The sequence below is a fragment of the Helianthus annuus genome, chromosome 8, assembly GCF_002127325.2.
Source record: "Helianthus annuus cultivar XRQ/B chromosome 8, HanXRQr2.0-SUNRISE, whole genome shotgun sequence".
Lineage (NCBI taxonomy): Eukaryota > Viridiplantae > Streptophyta > Magnoliopsida > Asterales > Asteraceae > Helianthus > Helianthus annuus.
Window position 1 is genome coordinate 83,626,699 of NC_035440.2, and position 23,333 is coordinate 83,650,031.

A 23,333-nucleotide genomic window follows, 5' to 3' on the forward strand; every position below is an offset into this window, starting at 1 on the left:
GCACATAGACACGGACTTTGTCATTTCCTATTTGCTATTTGCTTGTCATTTGTTGTATTTGGAGCTTACGCTTGCTGACAAGGTGAGTTCATAACCCCCACTTTTTACTGTTTTACATTTTTTAAATGTTTTCGGGGGTGGAAAGACATGCAAGTTTTGCAAAAATAAACAACTTTTCGTTGAACGAAAACTCATATTTCTAAACCATATTGCGAATGGATTTCAAGGAACTCAAATGGTTTACGAACGGTTTATACTAAACATACCGGTTTTACAAAACAAACGCGTATTTTCACAAACGTGCATGATTTTCATGACTAGTGACAAGAATGTCCTAGTTACTACAACGGGACTGGGTTGTTCTGCGTACGAACAACGAGACAACCCAACGGGTTTATGTCCCCCTTTTTCTTTTGAAATACATATTAACTATGGTATGATTAAGCTATGGAATGAACTCTTGGATCACGTGCGAATAGGCGCTAACTTAGGCACCATTAATCCTTTTAAGGACCACGGAACATGGGGTAGATCTATCGGGTACGGGCGAGCCCCACTCACGGTCCATGTGCGGCCACTTAGAGTGCTTTTGTGTCCCAGTCGAAGTGAATCGACACTTAAATCGTCTACCGGGTTGAGTGCTTCCTATGTCGGCACACATATTAATGTCTTAGCTACACATTAATGATCAACATGTTCATAGACGCATTACATACCTACTTATAAACTGAACTTTCAAATGTTTTTAAGATTCATTTGATGTAAACTCACAAATACATGGATTTACAAACTTTGGTAACGTTTTTCAAATTATACCTAAGTAAGAGGACGCGCTGATCCTGCTTACAAAGGTTCGTTTGGGCTCGGCCCATTATCTCTCGTGAAATGCACAAAGACTATTGTGGGCTAGACTCACAGTTTTTCATATATCATGCCAAGAAAATAATTTTACTATATTTTCTCAACAACTTTAAAACCGGTTATCAAAAAGATTTATTTTAAATCTTTTTAAAACAAACTATGAACTCGCTCAACTTTATGTTGACTTTTTCGCATGTTCTTTCTCAGGTTGCATTTTTCAAAACTACGGAACGGTTGGAATAGAAGAACCCACGGGATTTCGAGTACTTAGCGGGCGTTCATTGTTTAGAAGTCTTAGCTTTTTGCTTCCGCTGTGCAATGAAGATACCGGTCCAGTCACGCCAGCTCTGATATTTCGGGGTGTGACAAATAAATGCTCCCGAACCTAAATTCACTTGGCTAGCCCGAGTAGGCTCAAGCTTAGTTATAAATTATAAGTACATAAAATTGTGATGCCTCACTTGAAAGACTCATCCCACACATGATACCCTGTTCCTAGGGGGCATGAGCTGGCTATTTTCGCAAGTCATTTTGGTCTTTGGCCATTTTGGTAATTTTCCCCACGAGATAATTATATATTGTTCCCCACGAGATAATTATATATTGTAGCTATCACATTAATGAACGACACAAAATAAGACGTACATGGATGACTTTTCAAAAAGAAGCAGCGTCTCATGTAAATTAGGACCACCTCCATTATATAAGTTAGGACCAAAGTTTTCATATGAACGTAATTTTCATATGAATGTAAAAATGGTTGAGTTTGTGATAATTATATCATCAGTCCTGGCGCTAATCCTAGTGTCCATCCTTGCTAAATTTAAAAGCTTTAGATCAAATCTTCCACCAGGCCCTTCAGGCCTTCCTATAATCGGAAACTTGCACCAACTACACACCAACCACCTTTCCGACCACCTATGGCAACTATCAAAACGCTACGGTCCACTCATGTCCTTACGGCTTGGTCGGGTCAAAGTGGTGGTTGTTTCTTCAGCACAAATGGCAAAAGAAGTCCTGAAAACAAACGATGCGATCTTTTGTAGTAGGCCGGTATTCACGGGGCAGCAAAAGATCACTTATGGCTACAAGGGTTTGGTTTTGACCCCTTATAATGAATATTGGCGAGAAATGAGAAAGATTTGCACCCTTCATTTGTTCACGTCGAAAAAGGTGCAATCTTTTCGTTTTGATCGTGAGGAAGAAGTTTTCCTCACGATCAAAAGGATAATATCTCAAATCACTACTCCAGGTTCACCTGAAGTAGTGGTTAATTTAAACGAGACTATAATGACTCTTACAAGTACAATTATTTGTAGAGTCGCTTATGGTTTGAGGCAAGGATAGGAAATGAGCCGATTCCATGAGCTTCTTTTGGAGTGTCAAGCGGTGTTGGTTAACTTCTATTTTCGGGATCATTTCCCATTGATGGGGTGGCTTGATCATCTAAATGGAAGCATGGCTAGGCTAGAGAAGAACTTCAACGATATGGATGTGTTTTACCAAGATCTTGTTGACAAGCATTTGAATCCCAAAGGACCCAAACTGCAAGATGATATTGTGGACATCTTACTTCGGCTTAAGAAGGATGATTCGTGTTCATTTGGTCTCACTTTCGACCACATCAAAGCAATACTTATGGTAGGGTTAATGATTTAAAGAATACAATACATTTTAGCATGTAGTAGTGTCAATGAGTCAAGTCGAGCCTGAACAGCTCGTTAGACTTACAAAAGCTTGATTTATATTTCTAAAGCTTGTACTCAGCCTGTGCATATTTTTTCAAGCTCAAGTCGAGCCTGAGCAACTCGTTAGACTTATGTAAGCCTGATCTATATTTTTAAAGCTCGTACTCAGCTTATGCATATTTTTTCAAGCTCAAGCTCTCAGGCCTACCTCGTTAATTAGTAGTTAATTCATTTATCTACCTTTATAGCTATATTTATATATATATATAGGATTTGAATCAAGTGAAAACTCCTAAGAGTTGTAAGAACTTAGAGAACTCCGACTTTCCATGTGAGTATTTCCCCCATTTTATGCACACACCTAGATTAAGATGCTACAAACACGGCTGTAAAAAAACTTTGAAGTGACGTTTTTCGGTCCTTTACACTTGTTGTAAAAAACTCCAACATTTACACCACCTGTAAACATTTTCTACGGGTGATGTAAATCAACAAAAACATTTTTTTTGGAAAAGCTGATTTTTTAAGATTTTTGGTAAAAAAAGTTTTGAAAAAACTTTCGTAAGGCCGATTTCTCTAAGTTCTCACAACTTGTAAGAGTTTTTATTTTACCCTAATCCTATATATATATATATATATATATATATATATATATATAATTTAGTTATTTTGTCAGTATTTATATATAGTAGTACACATGATATTAATATTTATAAAACAAAAAATGCATTAGTATATTAGGCTCTTGAGTCTACCCGAGCTCGATCATGCATTTTGGGCTCATGCTTATTTTTTAAACAATCTTATTTTTAGGCTCCAGCTTGTTTAACACATCATTTAGCATTTTAGCATGGTGATATCGAGTGAAACCAATGATAAATAGCGGCTTGACTTGTTTATACCCTTAGCATTTAGTCACACTCACAAACACTATTTGGCAGGATATTTTTTTGGCAGGTACCGAGACAGTTGCGTCAACCGTTGTTTGGGCTATGGCTATGCTCATTAAGAATCCAAAAGCTTTGAAAAAGGTTCAACAAGAGGTAAGAAATGTTGTTGGAAACAAAGGGAATGTTGATGAGGATGACCTACAAAAACTCGATTATCTAAAGGCAGTAATAAAAGAATCACTCAGATTATACCCGGTTGGACCTCTTTTGATACCACATGAAACCAATGATAAATGTGTTTTAGCCGGGTACACGATTCCAAAAAAGACTTTGGTTTATGTAAATGTGTGGGCCATTGGCCGTGACCCTAATAGTTGGGAAAACCCTAATGAGTTTGAGCCAGAAAGGTTTATGAGAAGTAGTATCGATTACAATGGTTCGGACTTCAAGTTCATCCCGTTTGGGTCAGGTCGAAGAGGGTGCCCTGGCATGTTACTTGGAGCTACAACATTGGAATTGATCCTTTCGAATCTTATCTACGTGTTCGAGTGGAGCTTGCCTAATGGGATTAAGAGAGAGGACATTGACACATTGACGGCTCCCGGATTTGTTCTTCACAAGAAAAATGCCCTTAAACTTGTTGTTAGCTATCCATGATTGTCATCTTTGCATCCGTTTTGCGTGTAATGTCATTGTTAAAATGAAATAATAAAATAAAATAATAATAAATACGATGGCAACTTTATTTTCTATTGCAACTTTATTTTCTATTAATATGTCACTATGGTTATCTCAAGTACTCATATTAATAACCAGTTTCAATAATCTAGGGTAAGGGTATTTATTGAATCGAATAACGATTTTCAAATTACTCAACTTAAAACTTTGGAATGACGTTTTTTGCTTGAATTTGAATTTGATTAGAAAAATGGTCAATTCGATTCGAATTCATATTTGAATTAAAACATCAATTCGAATTTAGATAAATTCGAATAAATTTGTTTCAATTCAAATTCATTTAAAATATATAAATTTCTTATGGACTATTTAGGCTTAGTAGTGAGTTATTTTAGGATTTAGATTCAATTTACATATTAATTTATACTATGGCCCAAATTAAAGTTATCTATGTGTATTATATATAAATATAATAGATAAATATGTATAGTTTAAATTTGAATACGAATTTTTGACTTGAATCAAATCTAAAATTATAAATTCATAACGAATTTATTGGGTCAAAGTCGAATTGAATCGAATTTAAATTCTTGATAATCAAATCGAATTGAGTCAAATTTTGAATTTTTCGAATCTGAATCGAATTTTGAACACCCTTGATCTAGGGTTAGCCCCTTCAACACCGATTCTAAAAAAATATTCAAGATTTCTATTAATTTTTAATAATATATAATTTTTAAAACATCCTATAAGGACACCAGTTTGTTGTCTCGTATATATTACACATGTTGAATAATGAAAATTGTTTGTCTGCATAGCACAATAAGACAAGTAAGTGTACTTCATAATCATCCCACAAGCTTGAAATCTCTTGCTCATAGAAATCAATACCTAATCCGCTTTTAAAGTGCTTAGTAATCAATTCTTAGGAAGTTTGATAACTATTTTTATATTATTAGCCACAAAACATATTTGGATATATATACGCTTCAAAATCATTTGTTTTGCAAATTTAGCCACAAAACATATGTATTAGCTATTTGTTTTGCAAATCAAATCCGTAAGTAAGGATTGTGTGCCGGCTTATGGTAATCTTCGTTAATATTTGATATAATTTAATTCAAAAATATCATTATCATTATAAATATAATATAAAAAAGTTTTACAAAAATATTTCTTTTTGGTAAGGTTTATTTGAAGTAAGCGTAGATTTTATGATATGGTTTAACATACCTAATCTAACAAAAGCTATTAGTCAACTTAAATATATATTTGAAGTTAATATTAACCCGACTTAAAATATAATAAAAATTCAGTTTTGATTAAAAACAATTTTCTTTAAGGGATAATATGGTGTTAACACGTACCATTATTTGAAATCGTCGTAGGATTTGATTTTATACTATAGAGAGCGCCCTTAAAACACTAACTCTAACAAGATTCATGATTTCAGATAATTTTTTATAATATATTGACTTTTTAAAATGTTCTGTAAGTGTTGGACCTACAAAAGAATATTTAATTGCACAAGCCAAAACATTAGCACAATAATACAAGTAGGTGTATTTGATAATTATCTCATAGTCTTGCAATCTCTTACTCATAGTAATCAATACCCAACTCAGCTTTTAAAGTGCTTAGTAATCAAATCTTAGAAAGTTTCTTAATTATTTTTCTATTATTAGCCACAAAACATATTTGGATATATATATACACCCTTCAAAATCATTGGTTTTGCAAATAATATGTATTAGTTATTTGTTTTGCAAATCTATCTTGGATATAATTTAATCAAATATATCATTATCATTATAAATATAATATAAAAAAGTTTTACAAAAGTGTTTTTGTTTTTAAGGTTAAGTTCAAAAGTATCATTATAAATTAAAAAGTTATTTCAAGTAAACATAGATTTTATGAGATGGTTTACCATATTCAATCTAATAAAAGCTATTAGTCAACTAAAATATATATTTGAACTCAATTTATCTTTCAAAAAACTCAATTTATCTTAACAAAAGTTATTAGTCAACTTAAATATATATTACTCAACCTATCCCTTATTTACAAAAGAACTCAATTTATCTTTCAAACATATCCATAATCTAACTTTTAATAAAGGGTTTCGCTAAATGTCATGTGACATTCTCTTATTCAACATTAAAAATTTATCTTATATTTTATTATAATACTTTTTAATCCTTATCCTTATTAAAAATAGATTATTCCATAAAATGTTGTAACACCCTGAAAACGGGTTTGGTAATCAAACCCCGTTAATACTAAAAGACGGGTAAAGTACCGTTAGTGGTAAAAGTAACCCGGTAAATATTAGGATATAAATAAATAATCCTAATATTAACTACAACGTGAATAAAAGCTTTTAAGGAAATGAGTTTATAAGAGGCCCAAATTAAGGGGACTTAAATTAAATCAAGTCATAATTTTCCCGAATTCACCAAGTAGCTAGGAATATTAACCTAGTTAAAAAGGTGTCATAAAACAATGAAGAAAACATGGGTAATAACCCTTTTTATAAAGTTACAAACTAGAGGGGCTAAAAATGGAAGATTCGAAACTTATTTATTAAAAACAAAACACTACACACACACTAATGTGTGTGTGCGTGTATACGATCAGGAGCAGAGCTCCCCATGGAGTAAACCCTAGTTCATCACAAAATCAACAAATTGAAGCTCAATTCAAACCCCAAATCAATGCATGAACACATATAAATGATCACCTAGTCATGGGGATCACAAGGTATGTTGAATTTTATGATTTGGTGATACTTTGAGATTATGATGAACAATCATAATCGAAATTCTGGAATGAATGTTGAATCTATGAGTGTTATTGTGATGAAATTTTCGTTTAGAAACAAACCCTAGTTGAAAACTTGATGAATTGTTGTCAAAACTAGGGATTTGATAATTACCCTATTATGTGTTAAGTGGGTTTTATGATAATATGATGAACACTCAGATTAGAATGTTAAATTGATGAATATTGATGTTATGATATAAGTTCTAGATGTAATTCATGAACACTAGACATAGAGATTTGATTTTTGATGTAAATCTTGGTGAAAATAACTAGTTATGAACTAGTTAGTAAATATGTCAAATTATGCACATTAGGTGTTTGTTAAAATGCCTAAATGAGAACTAAAGTGTTGAAATTTGGGGTGAAACGCATATTTGAATGATATTGCAACTATGCGTAATATGAAGTGACAAGGGTTCTAAACATCATGTTGAATTAGACTCAATTGTGTAAACAGTGTGATTGAAAGTAATTAACTTTTGATAAGTTAATCTAACCAATGATGAAGTCGAATGGTAGTTTCCACATAGAGAATAAGTAGGGTGGAATGGTCACGATTGTTAATGACTAGTCTAACCACCTTGTAAATGTTGACAATAGTTTGACGCCTAACGAGCTAGGTGGAGGCTTGGGAAAGAAGCGGTCAAACGAATCAAGCACGAGAAGAAAAGCATATTCGGGATGCGAGGTAAGTGAAACTTACACACTTATGTAGAATACTTGTTTATTTTATACGTTATAAATGCGATAACGATAACATCAAAAATACGGATTTCCGTTAAGAATATCTTGTAGTGTAATCTAACAATGAGGAAAAGGGTAAAAATAGAAATTAGTCAAGTGTTGACTAATGTAAATCGAAGTTAAAAGGATACCCATGGCGTAAGCCGAAATGGGTTGAATTTGTGAGGAAAGGATTTAAGAGAAAAAGGATTTGGTAATAAAATCCGGGATGGGATGGATGTATGAATTGGAAATCAAAAACCATGTTTTTGATTAAATAGGTAACGTTCGGCATATAGGCTAAACGGGTCGAATGGTGGTGATAACACCATTTGACAATATCGACTAATGTGGTTGTCAAGTCTTATGTTAACAGGAGCGATTAGCAAATCAGATAATTGCGTCGCCATAGATTGTGTGATAATTAAAGCGAGGTATAAATTGGGTTTATTTGTTGACCCGGGCCAGGTACGCTTATATGACTTTATAGTTAAAAGTGCAAGTAAGGTTGAATATTTAGTGAAGTCTTTCATCGCAAAAAAAAATGAAGGATTAAAAATGACCATAAAGCCCTTGATGGGTAAACCGGGTAAAACAACCTTTAGAGGTTGTTTAGAAATTATTATTATGATTTTATAATCCTTAGATGCGTATAAAATTTGAATGCATAAACTTTCAAGGGTTGAATGCCCGAAATGTGTCTTGCCGTAAAACACCACATTTGAGAGGTAAAAACTCGGAATAAATAGTCTATTACTTTAAATCCACCACAATCATAGTTGTGGTGGAAGACCAATCAATATGAATGGTTGAAATTATGAGGCATACGAGAAATGGGTGTGATTTATGCTTAAAAGGACATAAATACCCTTAATGGGTCAAAGTAAGATTATAAGTAAAATGGGTAAATAATGCGTAGGAACCCGTGACTGGAACCTTATATGATAGACAATGTTGGAAATAAAGGGTTCGTGAAAATGGGGGGTCGAACAAACATGTTTGTTTGATAAACACATAGACGGGTCAAAAATTAGTAAAAAGATAATAAGTCGAAGGCTTAAAAATCTCAAATTTATTTAATCCGGATGTCGGATTTTAACTCCATGTGATGGAGAATTAAATTACGATCACGTAGGAAAAAGAATCGTGTAAATCGGATCAATAACGAAAGAGTTAGCTCGTTTTCATAAAATCAAGCTTGGCTGAGAATATGCAGCAACTGATGCAAAGATTCTGTCAAAATGAGGCCGTGGCATCGCGCCACGGCCAGAAGGGTTTGCCGTCGCGCACGGCGACAGACTAAATTCTTGAAATTCTTGTTTATTTTGATTATTTGACCCAATTACCTTGTTGTACTTGTTATTTAACTATCAAAACTGACTTCTAAGTTGGTTTTGATCATAGGTGAATGTCGAGAGTCCCGGGTGAAGATCAAGCGACGAGCAAGAACCGAACACACGTTAAATGAAGCTTCCGCGTCAAACCTTGATTTGTTTAGTTATAAGTGAATTATGTAAACACTTATAAATATGTTTTTGAAATGTTGTAAACATATGGGAATCTTAGTATGTCAAGTTTTTGTAAAGTCACATTTTAGCATTAAAATGTGTATTTTATTTTTAAAATCTTGATAAATTGAAAAGGTTGTTACAAATGTAACATGTCAAAATCAGAATCACTCTTCTACATTTATCTTTTAAATTAATTTTAATAAATATTAAGTTTTAATTCCTATAATATAGAAATACACATGTTAAATCTTACAATTTAATCTAGATTTTATTAACCCTACAACATGAGCAATCTACATCCGGTATATTTATTTGGTTGATTTATTACTAAAAACTGTGATCAAAAGACTAACAGAAAAAATATTTATTTTAAATAAACATACTTTCTAAACGATTATTATTATTAGAGTAAATTACAAAAATCATCCTTTATGTTGACACTAGATTTCAAACCATGTCCTTTATCTTCAACAAATACAAAAAACATACTCGATGTTTTCAAATCCTTGCACGTTATGTCATTTAGCTCTAACTCAGTTAGCTTTCATGGTTAAATCTAACCAAGTGGACCCCACATAAGGGTATTTTGGTCATTTTACCCTAAATACTAAAATAAATAATCATAAAATTAATATACTAAACAATTATCTTTTAAAAGAAATTATCACATCCTCACAAACCTAACCCTCTCTACCTATCTCTTTATCCGCTCCGTCGCTACCACCTGGCACACCACCGCCATCCCCCACCATGCCTCACCACCATTCCACTCCATTCTTCACCTAGTTGACACACACACACACACTCAGTGACATTCTGAATCTTCACCTAGTTGACACACACACACACACTCAGTGACGTGACATTCTGAATCTATATCCATATCTATACATACACATCTCCTACACTTTATATGTTTCAGAAACCCTGGCGGTTTATAAAGCATTCGATTTCAAACTATTGATATGAGATTCAGTTCAGATCCAAGTGATGGAGAAGGTTTCCGATGATGACGGATTTGGAATTTTACACGACAGAGACTAAAGTGGTGGCTGAAACGACGCCGTTGATGGTGTCAGGATCGTTTAAGGTTGGAGCTAGGGTTTCTTGTATGGCGAATCATAGGAGGAGTTCTAGGCAACCGAGTTTGAGGGGTTTTTCATGGTGGGTTTTCGGATTTGAGGTGTCAGGATCGTTTGATGCTGGTTACGGTGGTGGATTTGAGGGGTTTTCATGGTAGGTTTTCGGATTTAAGGGGTTTTCGAGGTTATTGTGGTGGCAGGTGGATGGTGGTTACAGGTGGGGTGGTGGTGGCAGGTGGGTGGTGGTGATGGTGGTAGTGGCCGGTGGGAGTAGGTTGGGATGGTCGCAGGTGGATAGTGGTGTTGGTGGTTGCAGGTGGGGTGTGGTGGCATGTGGGTGTTGGTGATAGTGATTGTGGTGGTGGCTGGTGGGAGTAGGTGGGGGTGGAAGGGAAGTTAGAGAGAGAGATAGAATTGTGATACGGAGAGAGAATTATGTGTGTATATATGAACAAATGTATAATCTTTTTTAAACACAATTAATGTATTTATTATTTTTTATAAGAAACAGGATCAGGAGAAAATGGTTGGAAGTGTGAAAACGGTGAGAACGGATCCTGGATGAACACGTGGCGCACGATATAATTAAGGCGAAGGGGCTTTTTGTCTTTTTATTTTTTTTTCCAATGCTTCTCATACACCATTTCTCATTTGTGGCGTGGAGGATTTTTTGGCGTGTAGTTAAAAACAAAAACATTTCCCATGGCGTTTTAGTTTTTCATGGCGTTCGCACAAACATTTTCCACACATAACTTTTACATGGCGTTTAACACATTCACAAACTCACAGTTAGTAACAAAAATGATACATGGTGTTTAATAACACAAATGATACATGGTGTTTAATAACACAAATGATATATGGCGTTTAATAAGACAATCACAATGATATATGTCGTTTAGTAACACAAATGATATATGTAAAATGGCGTTCTCATACAGTCAAACAATATTATATAAATGATACATGTATTAGCGTTTAGTAACAAACTATCAAAGTATATTACATGATATATGGTGTTTAACAACACATCTTCACAGATACTCAGTTCTGCCTTTTATATGGAGTTTTACAAACAAACATTATAAAATTGTTGGCGTTTCCGACTTAATAAATCACATAAAAAGTAACCATTTGTACCATGTTTTGTTGTCTTCTTTCGTTGCTCGTCGGTTCTTTGGCGTTTTGGAGCAGGTGACTCTTTGGATTCCACACCCATAGAAACTGCACATTTATTGATAAAATTAAAACACCAAAAACATCATAAAACTAGCATAATGTAAATCGAAGTTAACTCACTCTGTTTTTTGCCTCTGGATCTTGTTTGATCTTTAGACGCCATAGTATTGTGGTTTCGCGTTTTCTAGGGTTTTGGCGTTTTTCATTGGAATTGGGGAGGTTTCTCTGGGAAGTATATATGTTTTGGTTGCGTTTTGATGGGTTTTGTAGATGCACATTTACCTTTTTGCACTTAATGAAGCGCGTCGATGTTCGAAAGTTGAATATATTTACCAAAACGCCATCGCGCCAATCTAATCCATAGATTGTTTTGATCCAACGGATGAGGGGCGTTCTCACCATTTTCACACTTATAGGCGTTTTCTCTAAATCCTGCCTCTTTTTTATGATTATTTATTTTAATATTTAAGGTAAAATGACTAAAGTACCCCTATGTGGGATCCAATTGGTCAGACTTAACTATGAAAATTAACTGAGTTAGGGTCAAAGGACATAACGTGCAAGGGTTTGTAAACATAGAATACGTTTACTGTACTTATTAAAGACAAAGGACACAGTTTGCAATTAGTAGAACATAAAGGACGATTTTTGTAATTTACTCTTATTGTTACCACCACTACCACTACCACCACCACCAACACAACTAGGGGTGTGCATGGGTCGGTTTGGTTCGGGTTTTACTATTACCATAACCATAACCGCTAGTTCGGTTATGGAGTTTTGGTAACCATAACCATAACCAAACTTCGGTTACGGTTAATCGGTTATGAAGTCGGTTATGGTTCGGTTTTGGTTAATTTCGGTTAAGTAACCAAGCAAGGTTTGAAATAAATAGGGTTGTGCACGATTTGAAGTTAGCTTGAGCCTATTTTATAAGATAAAGAGACTAAACTTTTTGGTTAAACTACCGATTTTGGGTTCTTTTTAATAAGGTAATTCTCAAACAAAAAAAAAACTTATGGCCATAACACCTTAGTTCTTTATCAAAATAAATGGCATCTACATCAAGATCTTTTTGTTACTAAGATACTTTTATCTTAGTAAAAACCCTCTATATGGTTTTGTAAAACACAAATCCATTATATAAAGTTAACATTACAAGTTCGGTTCGGTTTCGGTTATATCGGTTAACCAAAGCTTCATAACCATAACCATAACCGATTGAGCGGTTATACAAAGTTTCATAACCATAACCGTTGGTTATATTGGTTATCGGTTATTAGTGGTTCGGTGTCGGTTATGGTTCGGTTATCGGTTATGGTGATTAATTTGCTCACCCCTAAACACAACTACTACTACCACGACTAATGAAAAATTGCTTAACATCTCAAATCAACATTAGTATCATCAAGTCGATGACAAATACATTCAACTTTGTTTGAGTTAACTGCTACCACTACTAATGAAAAATTGCTTCACATCTCAAATCACCATTACTATCATCAAGTTGATGACAAATACATTCAACTTTGTTTGAGTGATGTAATCTCTGTCTCTATGTTTTGTAATAAATAAAAATCTTAGGAGACACATGACACAATTCTAGGCATCTTTAATTTTTGTTTTTCTAACCTACACGCAGATTTACCCGATTTTCTTTTCAATATTACATTTAATATATTCCTTACTTCGTTCTCATCAATCTCACACGTTTTTACAATAAAATTTTAATTCACCGTTATTTTGTTTCTATTTTTTTAAATTATGTATTAAAGAGTTGTGATTCTCAGTTTTTTTTTGTCTTTTGCGTTTTATGATCCTAGATATTTAAAAGAGTTAATTACACAAATAGGTCCTGTGGTTTATACCTATTTTCGCCTTTGAGTACTAACTTTTTTTAACAGGTTTAGGTTTTATGGTTTCAATTTTATAACACCTTTGGGTACTAACACCAAAATTAGTTAATTAATGACTAAAATACCCTTGCATTTTTTTAAGTTTATCAATGTAACACATTTGGGTACTAACAACTAATTTTATTTAAGTTTAAATCAATTTTACAAAATCTATTTATTTTTTTATTTTTCATCTTTTTATTATATCTCTTCTTTAACATAAAGTCTATTTATTTTTTTATTTTCATATTTTTATTAAATTTCTTATTTAACATAAAATCTACTTGTTACACTAGTATTTTTTAAATAGATTTTTTAAATAAAATCTACTAGCTATATAGTTTTATGTAAGTTAAATTTCTTACTCGTTTTAAAAAATGTAAACCTTACTCGTTTTCAATTTTGGATATATATGATTGATAATAATAACAATAATAAATATCTTTCATTTACATTTTACTATTTTAGAAAGATATTTATAAAAAATCTAATAGTTGCACCAGTAAAATATATATACTAGCTATATAGTTTTATGTAAATTAAATATCTTTTTTACAAAAAAATGAGTTAAAAAAGGCTTAAATTTTTTGAGTTTTATCTAAAATATCTAGCTATATAGTTTTATATAAAATACCTAGCTATATAGTTTTATGTAAATTAAATATCTTTCTCAAATAGTAAAACGTAAATGAACAAAAAAACAAGTTAAAAAAGGCTTAAATTTTTTTACATGAAAGATATTTATTATTATCAATCATTTCTATCCAAAACTGAAAACGAGAAGGTTTACATTATTTAAAACGAGTAAGAAATTTAATTTACATAAAACTATATAGCTAGTAGATTTTATTAAAAAATCTATTTAAAAGAAATACTGGTGTAACAAGTAGATTTTATGTTAAATAAGAAATTTAATAAAAATATGAAAATAAAAAAAATAGAGTTTATGTTAATTAAGAGATATAATAAAAAGATGAAAATAAAAAAAATAAATAGATTTTGTAAAATTGATTTAAACTTAAATAAAATTAGGTGTTAGTACCCAAATGTGTTACATTGATAAACTTAAAAAAATGCAAGGGTATTTTAGTCATTAATTAACTAATTTTGGTGTTAGTACCCAAAGGTGTTACAAAATTGAAACCATAGAAGCTAAACTTGTTAAAAAAAAAAAATTAGTACCCAAAGGCGAAATTAGGTATAAACCACAGGACCCATTTGTGTAATTAACTCTAGAGTTAATTACAAAAATGGGTCATGTGGTTTATACCTATTTTCGTCTTTGGGAGTTAATTACACAAATGGGTCCTGTGGTTTATACCTAATTTCGCCTTTGGGTACTAACTTTTTTTTAACAGGTTTAGGTTCTATGGTTTCAATTTTGTAACACCTTTGGGTACTAACACCAAAATTAGTTAATTAATGACTAAAATACCCTTGCATTTTTTTAAGTTTATCAATGTAACACATTTGGGTACTAACACCTAATTTTATTTAAGTTTAAATCAATTTTACAAAATCTATTTATTTTTTTTTATTTTCATCTTTTTATTATATCTCTTAATTAACATAAACTCTATTTATTTTTTTATTTTCATATTTTTATTAAATTTTTTATTTAACATAAAATCTACTTGTTACACCAGTATTTTTTTAAAAAGCTTTTTTAAATAAAATCTACTAGCTATATAGTTTTATGTAAATTAAATTTCTTACTAGTTTGAAATAATGTAAACCTAACTCGTTTTCAATTTTGGATATATATGATTGATAATAATAATAACAATAATAATAATAATAATAAATATCTTTCATGTAAAAAAAATTAAGCCATTTTTAACTTGTTTTTTTGTTCATTTACATTTTACTATTTTAGAAAGATATTTATTATTATCAATCATTTCAATCCAAAATTGAAAACGAATAAAGTTTACATTATTTAAAACGAGTAAGAAATTTAATTTACATAAAACTATATAGCTAGTAGATTTTATTTAAAAAATCTATTTAAAAAAATACTGGTGTAACAAATAGATTTTATGTTAAATAAGAAATTTAATAAAAATATGAAAATAAAAAAATAGAGTTTATGTTAATTAAGAGATATAATAAAAAGATGAAAATAAATAGATTTTGTAAAATTGATTTAAACTTTAATAAAATTAGGTGTTAGTACTCAAATGTGTTACATTGATAAACTTAAAAAAATGTAAGGGTATTTTAGTCATTAATTAACTAATTTTGGTGTTAGTACCCAAAGGTGTTACAAAATTGAAACCATAGAACCTAAACCTGTTAAAAAATAAAGTTAGTACCCAAAGGCGAAATTAGGTATAAACCACAGGACCCATTTATGTAATTAACTCTTAACTCTATTTAAAATTACAAATATTAAAATCAAGTTTTACAAATTCAAACCGTGTAATATATGATGCTTGGGTTGGAAGTCTTCAACAGAATTCTTGGGTTTTCAACTTTAAATCCCGCCCCACACCAAACATGGATTAGCCCATCAAAAGCTAAGGTAAATTTTGTGTGAAGTGGTATAATAATTCCATCCCAGCATCTTATGCTCTATTTTTATCTTAACACATGGAAAAAAAGGACATGACACGATTTGAATGTTAATGATAGAATATAATTCTCCTTGCCCTTATTCATTGATAACATCCCTATAAATACATGAGACTCTCCACTATTTTGGGAAGAGATAACACTAAATTAATTACAAGATATATCTCTATATTTACAACATAACAGAATAATCTATTACACCCCCGCAGTCGAAGCAAGAGGAGGCCGAATGCTGAGACTGGATCTGAAATCATCAAATAATACCCGAGGGAGACCTTTGGTGAATATGTCTGCTATCTGGTAACGAGAAGGAATGTGAAGAACCCGAACTGTGCCGCGTTGTACCAAGTCACGAACAAAATGAATATCTAATTCAATGTGTTTGGTACGTTGATGTCGAACAGGATTCCCGGAGAGATAAGCGGTACCAGCTAGTTGAGCCGCTTGCTTGGCCTGATTAACCTTCCGTGTTTCAGCCATACATAGTCTAGAACGGGTTTCATAAAAATCAGGAAGCGGCTTACTTTGTTGAATAATAAGGGCAACACTTTCGTATTGCTCGTTGAGTCCTGTAAGAATCTGAAGTACCAGCTGCTCGTCTGTAATAGCTGAACCAACACTAACGAGTTGATCATATATTATCTTCATAGCCTGACAATAAGATGACATGGACGTGAACTGCTCTAGTCGAGTGCTTGCAAAACGGTTGTTAAGGTCAATAGTTCTGGTGGCTTTGTTGTCTTGGAAGAGATTTGAGAGGGCGGTCCAAGCATCGAAAGCCGTTGTGTTCGGTTTTAAGATGGTATGCAGAAGATCTGTTGAAATAGTCCCGTAAATCCATTGGAGGACTATTGAATCCAACCGTTCCCAGCTTTCAGTAGTTGCTGCTGATGTCTTCTCTTTATCTTTTTCTTTGTCGGATGAGGAAGTAGCAGGGAGGACACGGGGTTGCAGGTGGTCGTAGACTTGATACGCTTTACAATGAATTTTAAAAAGTTCCGACCATGTGATGTAATGGCCGTTTTCTATGTCGAGTGTAACCGGGATGAGGGTACGGATATTGTTCACCGTGACTGCAGGGTGAAGGGAGGTCGCCATAGAAAAAGAAGGGATGTAGATCGGAGAGAAGAGATGGGCGGCAGAAGTAACGATTCGTTGTTGATTAATAAGGTGATGTCACAATCCACCAAACAAGTGAATTGAATTTGGCTTTTGATTGTGACGTAAGAATCCACCAAAAAAACCAAACTAATTCAATATCTTTAATTCCTTGTGTTGTTTAGAAGTTGAAAAAGGTAAAAGAAAGGGTAGGTTTGCTTACGATCGTAGAAGGAAAAGAAACAGGGTTAATTTGCTGGAGGGAGGGAAAAAATATTGCAGTTTAGGGTTGTGTATGGGATCGATTTAGCTTGATACCATGATAGAATATAATTCTCCTTGCCCTTATTCATTGATAACATCCCTATAAATACATGAGACTCTCCACTATTTTGGGAAGAGATAACACTAAATTAATTACAAGATATATCTCTATATTTACAACATAACAGAATAATCTATTAGTTAAGTTATCTAATAGGGACAAAAAACGATATAAGTGACCTAATTAAAATATTTTTAAAACTTGGTTACTATTCTATTGTGGGATTGTATCCTCAAACAAAACGTTCCTTGATTATAATCCGACCTACATTACGTATGGAGTATTCATTTTTATAAATAAAGTTGGTTTAGGTAGATTGGACTATGCATAGTAGAATATATTACTTTTCAAACCCGAGTGAGCTGGTGGGTACACCAAATTCTTTTTGGTTAGACCAGATTATCAGCAAGTAACGGTCCATAATACTTATGAATTATCAGAATGAGTATGGAACCAATGGATGCATTATACATAGCCCTTCTCATCAGCATTCTTTTTGTTCTATCTTCAACTGCAGATGCAGAAATTCATTATCATGATTTTGTTGTAAGTAATCTCCTTTTCCTTCATATTTGTAAATGTTTTTTAGTCTATATTTTGTTAATCTAGTTGCGAAAAACAGGTCCAAGAAACGCCGGTAAAGAGACTTTGCAGAACGAATAACATTATTACAGTTAACGGGCAGATCCCAGGCGCAACATTAGAGGTTCGGGATGGAGACACACTTGTAATCAAGGTCTTGAACAATGCTCGTTATAATGTTACAATCCATTGGTGAGTGATTTCTACAAGATGGTTATGTTTTACTTGATCTGACTAATCCGTTTATTAATCAGGCATGGGATACGTCAACTTGGGACGCCATGGGCGGATGGTCCAGACCTGATTACTCAGTGTCCGATACAACCAGGATATAGTTATACGTACCGGTTTACCATAATAAACCAGGAGGGGACATTGTGGTGGCATGCTCATACCGGATGGCTAAGAGCTACAGTTTATGGAGCTCTCATTATTCGGCCGAAACTTGGATCTACTTACCCTTTTGAGCTGCCTAAACTAGAAATTCCAATTCTTCTTGGTAAGTGACAAGGACAAAAAGTGTGTTAGATATGTTACAGCAAACATTTTAAAGATACACTTTAGAACAAAAGTATTTTTTATATTTCGTACAATTACCATATAGGCTTTAAAATGTTCATTAACATATGATATTGCTACCAAAGGGCATGTGGTCTAACGGTATCAAGGCGTGTAGGAAGGTGTCCCTCTCATGTGGGCGGTCAAGGGTTCAAGTCCCATATGGTGGTGGACAATGTGTAGATTTAGGAGTAGGATCAGAGAATGTGTGAGTCAGTCATCCAAAAAGAAATGGGACAGCACTCTTTTTCTATGGTTTGATTAAAATTCAAAATTAAAACTATGGTTACTAGCTAAGATAGAACACATACAAGTGTTATAACAAACAAACAAACGTATCCACTAATATTTTACTCATAAAATAGGGTCTGAGAGGGTAAGATGAAGGCAAACATTTCCTTTGTTACTTAGATAAAGTGGCCGCAATTATAAAACTCGCGCTTTTGATGTGCAGGCCAATGGTGGAATGGCGATATTATTAGAATCCAAAACCAGGTAATGTTTTCTGGAGGGGCTCCGAACATTTCTAATGCATATACCATCAACGGGCAACCTGGCGACCTCTACAGATGCTCGAGCAAAGGTTAGATTGTTCGAGTCTTGACATTAATCAAACATCATTGATCTAGCCAGTAACAAGTCCAACATTATATACCAGAAATTGCATTATCGTCATCGTAGATTTTTTTTTTTTTATCAATCTCAAAAACAGCTTCTGATTTACAAGTTCATACTCCTAGATTCTAATGTACTCCATATCACTACACAGATACAATGAAATTTTATGTAGAAAGTGGCGATAGAATTCTCATGAGGATAATAAACTCGGCCCTCCATCAGCAACTTTTCTTCACAATCGCAAACCACAAACTAATCGTCGTTGGAGTTGATGCACTCTACACCAGGCCATTCACAACCACGACACTAATGCTCGGCCCTGGTCAAACAACCGATGTCATTCTAGTGGCGGACCAAGCTCCAGGATACTACTATATTGCAGCTCGTGCATACGAAAGCTCTCAAAATGCACCATTTGACCCCTCCACCACGACCGCCATCCTGGCCTATAGATATGCACCATGTAGTAGCCAAATCGGGCCGCAGTTAAAACCCATCTTACCAACATTACCAAACTACAACGATTCAGCCACTGTAACTGCCTTCACAAGCCAACTAAGAAGTCCTACTAATGTCTCGGTTCCAACTGATATAACCGAAGACTTGTTTTTTGCAGTCGGGTTGGGTCTAGTTAACTGCAACCCTGGACCGACTTGTCAAGGCCCAAATAACACGCGATTCACGGCTAGCATGAACAACGTATCGTTCCTATTACCACAAACAACTTCATTATTACAAGCTCACTACCTAAACATACCAAATGTTTTCACCACCGACTTCCCTCCTGTTCCACCGTTGCCATTTGACTATACTGGGAACGTTCCTCAAGCACTTTGGCAGCCAATTTTCGGGACTAAACTGTATAAACTAAAATTCGGCTCTCAAGTACAAATCGTGTTACAAGATACTGCGATCGTATCAACTGAAAGTCACCCTGTTCATCTTCACGGATACAATTTCTACGTTGTTGGTGAGGGTTTTGGTAACTTTAATCCAGGAACAGATACTAGCGCGTTTAATCTCTATGATCCACCACAAAGAAACACAGTTACTGTGCCTGTTGGCGGATGGTCTGTGATTCGATTCGTAGCAGATAATCCAGGTATTATGTTGATCATAAACTTATATACACTAAATATAAAATCAATTGATATGATAGTTATTTCTAAGTTAAGTTATCTGGTTCACAACAGGTGTCTGGTTAATGCATTGTCACATAGATTCACATCTCACTTGGGGTTTTGCTATGAGCTTCTTGGTTGAGAATGGTCCTGAAAAACTACAGTCGGTCCAAGCTCCACCGTTAGATCTACCTCCATGTTGATGCACATGAAGAAGAAAATGATCAAGATTTCTTCATATAGTATAGACTAGTGATATTCTGTATTGTTAACCAAATACTTATATGAATACAGTTAGGATTATTACAGTAGACACCAACTACTATATTTTGTGAGAACACATATTTATACTAATCAGAAGGCTAACTACCTAGATTTAAAAGCTCAGCTAACTTCATGCTCTATACGTACTCTCAGTGGCGAAGCTTGACAATGAAGACGGGAGGTCGAAAACGTATATACCCAAAAATTTCTATACGAAAACTACATATATAACACCACTGAGCGAAAAGTTCAGGGGGTCGGGCGCCCCCTGGCCCCTCTTAAGTTGCGCCCCTGCGTACTCTAACATCCCCCTCAAGGTAGACATATGTTTTAACTTAAAATAAATGCTAAAAATTCTTGATCTCATAATTAGTAAATTAGATGATGATCATGAAGTGACCCCAATTCTCAACTGGCCAGGGTCATAACTTGTAGATCCAAAAGTCAGTAATAATATAAAAAAGGGGCAGTCAGTTATAACTTTGCTTCTTACAATTGTTTATTTCTTTCTTTCTAAACTTACTTGTTGCACATCAAGTTGAGTCTTGAATTTCTTTTCTCATAGTTCTTGATTTCTTAGAAAACAATTCAAAATAGAATGATTACAATATAAATTCGCCAAACCAGGGCTAAAATGGTTTTTTTTGCCCATACGCTGTGTATAGGCATGTACCAGGCGTACATGACATGATATGACATAATCAAAGATTCTCTTGGAAATTGAAAAAAGGTTATAGACTTATAGGCCCCGTATATGCGGCCTATACCTATACGAGGCTATGTGAATAAGCACTTTGATTTCTGGATCCAAAAACTGTGCAAAATTTCCTACTCTTGTTAGCCATGTGATCCGACTCGTCAACATTTTTCAGTTCCTTACTTATGGGTCATGTAACTCCTAACGTAGCTCAAGTTATGCCATTTTTATAATAGGCCCCCATTTACCACGTTTGCCTCTATGTAGTTAATACAAGTAGGGTAAAGTTCTTGTACAAATAATCTTAACATACTAAACATACAAATTGAAGGAAAACTCAAAAAGACAAGGTGACATTTTTGTAATTATCAATAACTATCAAAGTTACTCTACAAATATACCTAAAAAAACCTAACCACTCCCCCCCCCCCCCCAAAAAAGAACCTAAACCCCCCACCCCCCCCCCCACACCCCCCAAAAACCTAAAAAAAACCTACCCCCCCCCACCCCCCAAAAACCTAAAAAAACCTAACCCCCCCCCCCACCCCCAAAAACCTAAAAAAAAACTAACCCCCCCCCCCTCCAACCCAAGCTAAAATGCTAAAAACTAAACCCTCAAAAAACCTAAAAAAATCTAAAAAAATAAAAAAAAAACACACAAATTATTTTATTTTATTTTTTTAACATTTTTTATTAAAAAATCGCTACTTTTAGTAGCAGCCAAAAAAATTTTTTTTTTTTTTTTTTGCTAACGAAATGTAGCGATTTTTTAATAAAAAATGTTAAAAAAAAATTGTGTTTTTTTAGGTATTTTTTGTTGTAACTTTGATAGTTGGTGGTAATTACAAAAATGTCACCTTGTCTTTTTGGGTTTTCCTTCAATTTGTATGTTTAGTATGTTAAGATTATTTGTATTTGATCTTTTGCCAATACAAGTAATCAAGTATGAATCTGCTAGCTCTTAATTAATTAGATCGTGTGTGAAATACTCAAAAGAATGACCTTCAAGTTTGCCAATCTTTACTTTAAGTTCCCTTCTTTTTCAGTTGCTGGCCAAGGCCTCTTGCACGGCCTTTGGGACCATACCCTTTCGTAGTCCAATTGGGATTTTTTTTTTTTTCTCCAATTTCTAGATTCAAATATGATTCAATTTGGGACCTATCAGTTCTTTTTAAAAGAGCCCGGTACACAAAAAGCCCAATGCTTCGAATAGGTCTGGTGTTGGAACTTTGAATGGTTTATTTTTATTTATATTTTGTTTTAGTAGGAAGACTAATTTAAATTCCCGTATATTACACGGGTTATATTAAAGAAAATACTTCTTATAACTGGAATTACTTTTCATGTTCGTTATAAAAGAAAATAAACCTAGATTAACACATATATTTTGAACAACAATCTAATTTACTCTTAATTCTACACCATTATCTATCGTGGGGTCGAACCATAACCTAGATTAATACTACATCTAATATCAATGGCGGAACTAGCTCATTAAATCAGGGATATCCCAAAAGAAAAAAAATTACCGTGCAATCATATAATATTAAAAAAACGATAATAAATAAATAAAGTAAAACAAATATCTAATAGATTTGTCTTCTTTTTTTCATAACTTGAAATCGTTCCATCACATCGTCATCTTTTACTTTATTAAAAAAAATCATTTTTGGCCGTACAAACCATGGCATTGTTCAAAAATTCCGAGCATGTTTCAGTTTTATTATTGTTTTGGGTTTGGGCTAATGGGCTAGGTTTATCAATTACCCAAACATAAGCATAAGTTAGTTCTAGTTTTCTACATGGAATGAATTCAAAAATAACTTCTAAATCTTATAAAAAGAATTGGATTTTACTAAAATAAAGTATCCTATTTTTTGGTTAGGGGTATCCTGAAATTGTTTTAGAGGTATCATTTGTATAAAACAAAAGCTACGGCTAATATAATGATGGTTCCGCCCCTGTCTGATACGTATATTGATCGCTATATACTATAGTATATACATGTGTATAAAAATCAGCACCAACCCATTTGATAATGCTATATAGTATAGTATATACATGTGTATAAAAATCAGCACCCACCCATTTGAAAATTGATTAATTAGAAGGTGAAGTAAATAGAGAGTCAGCTGTATAGTAGCCGGCAAGTGACAGTACGCG

General features: G+C 33.5%; 2 protein-coding genes across 2 annotated transcripts; both read left to right on the plus strand.

Annotated features, from left to right (window-relative positions):
- The first annotated feature begins 1,099 nt into the window (after positions 1-1,099).
- On the plus strand, positions 1,100-4,167 carry LOC110873226 (cytochrome P450 71A1). The gene is given in 2 exon segments (XM_022122160.2): positions 1,100-2,502; positions 3,491-4,167. Coding segments are annotated over 2 exon segments (1,602 nt in total). The 5' UTR covers positions 1,100-1,506; the 3' UTR covers positions 4,097-4,167.
- Positions 4,168-17,786: 13,619 nt separating this feature from the next.
- Positions 17,787-20,561, plus strand: LOC110873225 (laccase-3). Its single transcript, XM_022122158.2, has 6 exons — positions 17,787-17,876; positions 17,953-18,104; positions 18,167-18,411; positions 18,925-19,053; positions 19,240-20,190; positions 20,282-20,561. Exons 1-6 carry the CDS (start codon positions 17,787-17,789, stop codon positions 20,410-20,412), a joined length of 1,698 nt encoding a protein of 565 aa, XP_021977850.1. The 3' UTR covers positions 20,413-20,561.
- The last annotated feature ends 2,772 nt before the right edge of the window (positions 20,562-23,333 follow it).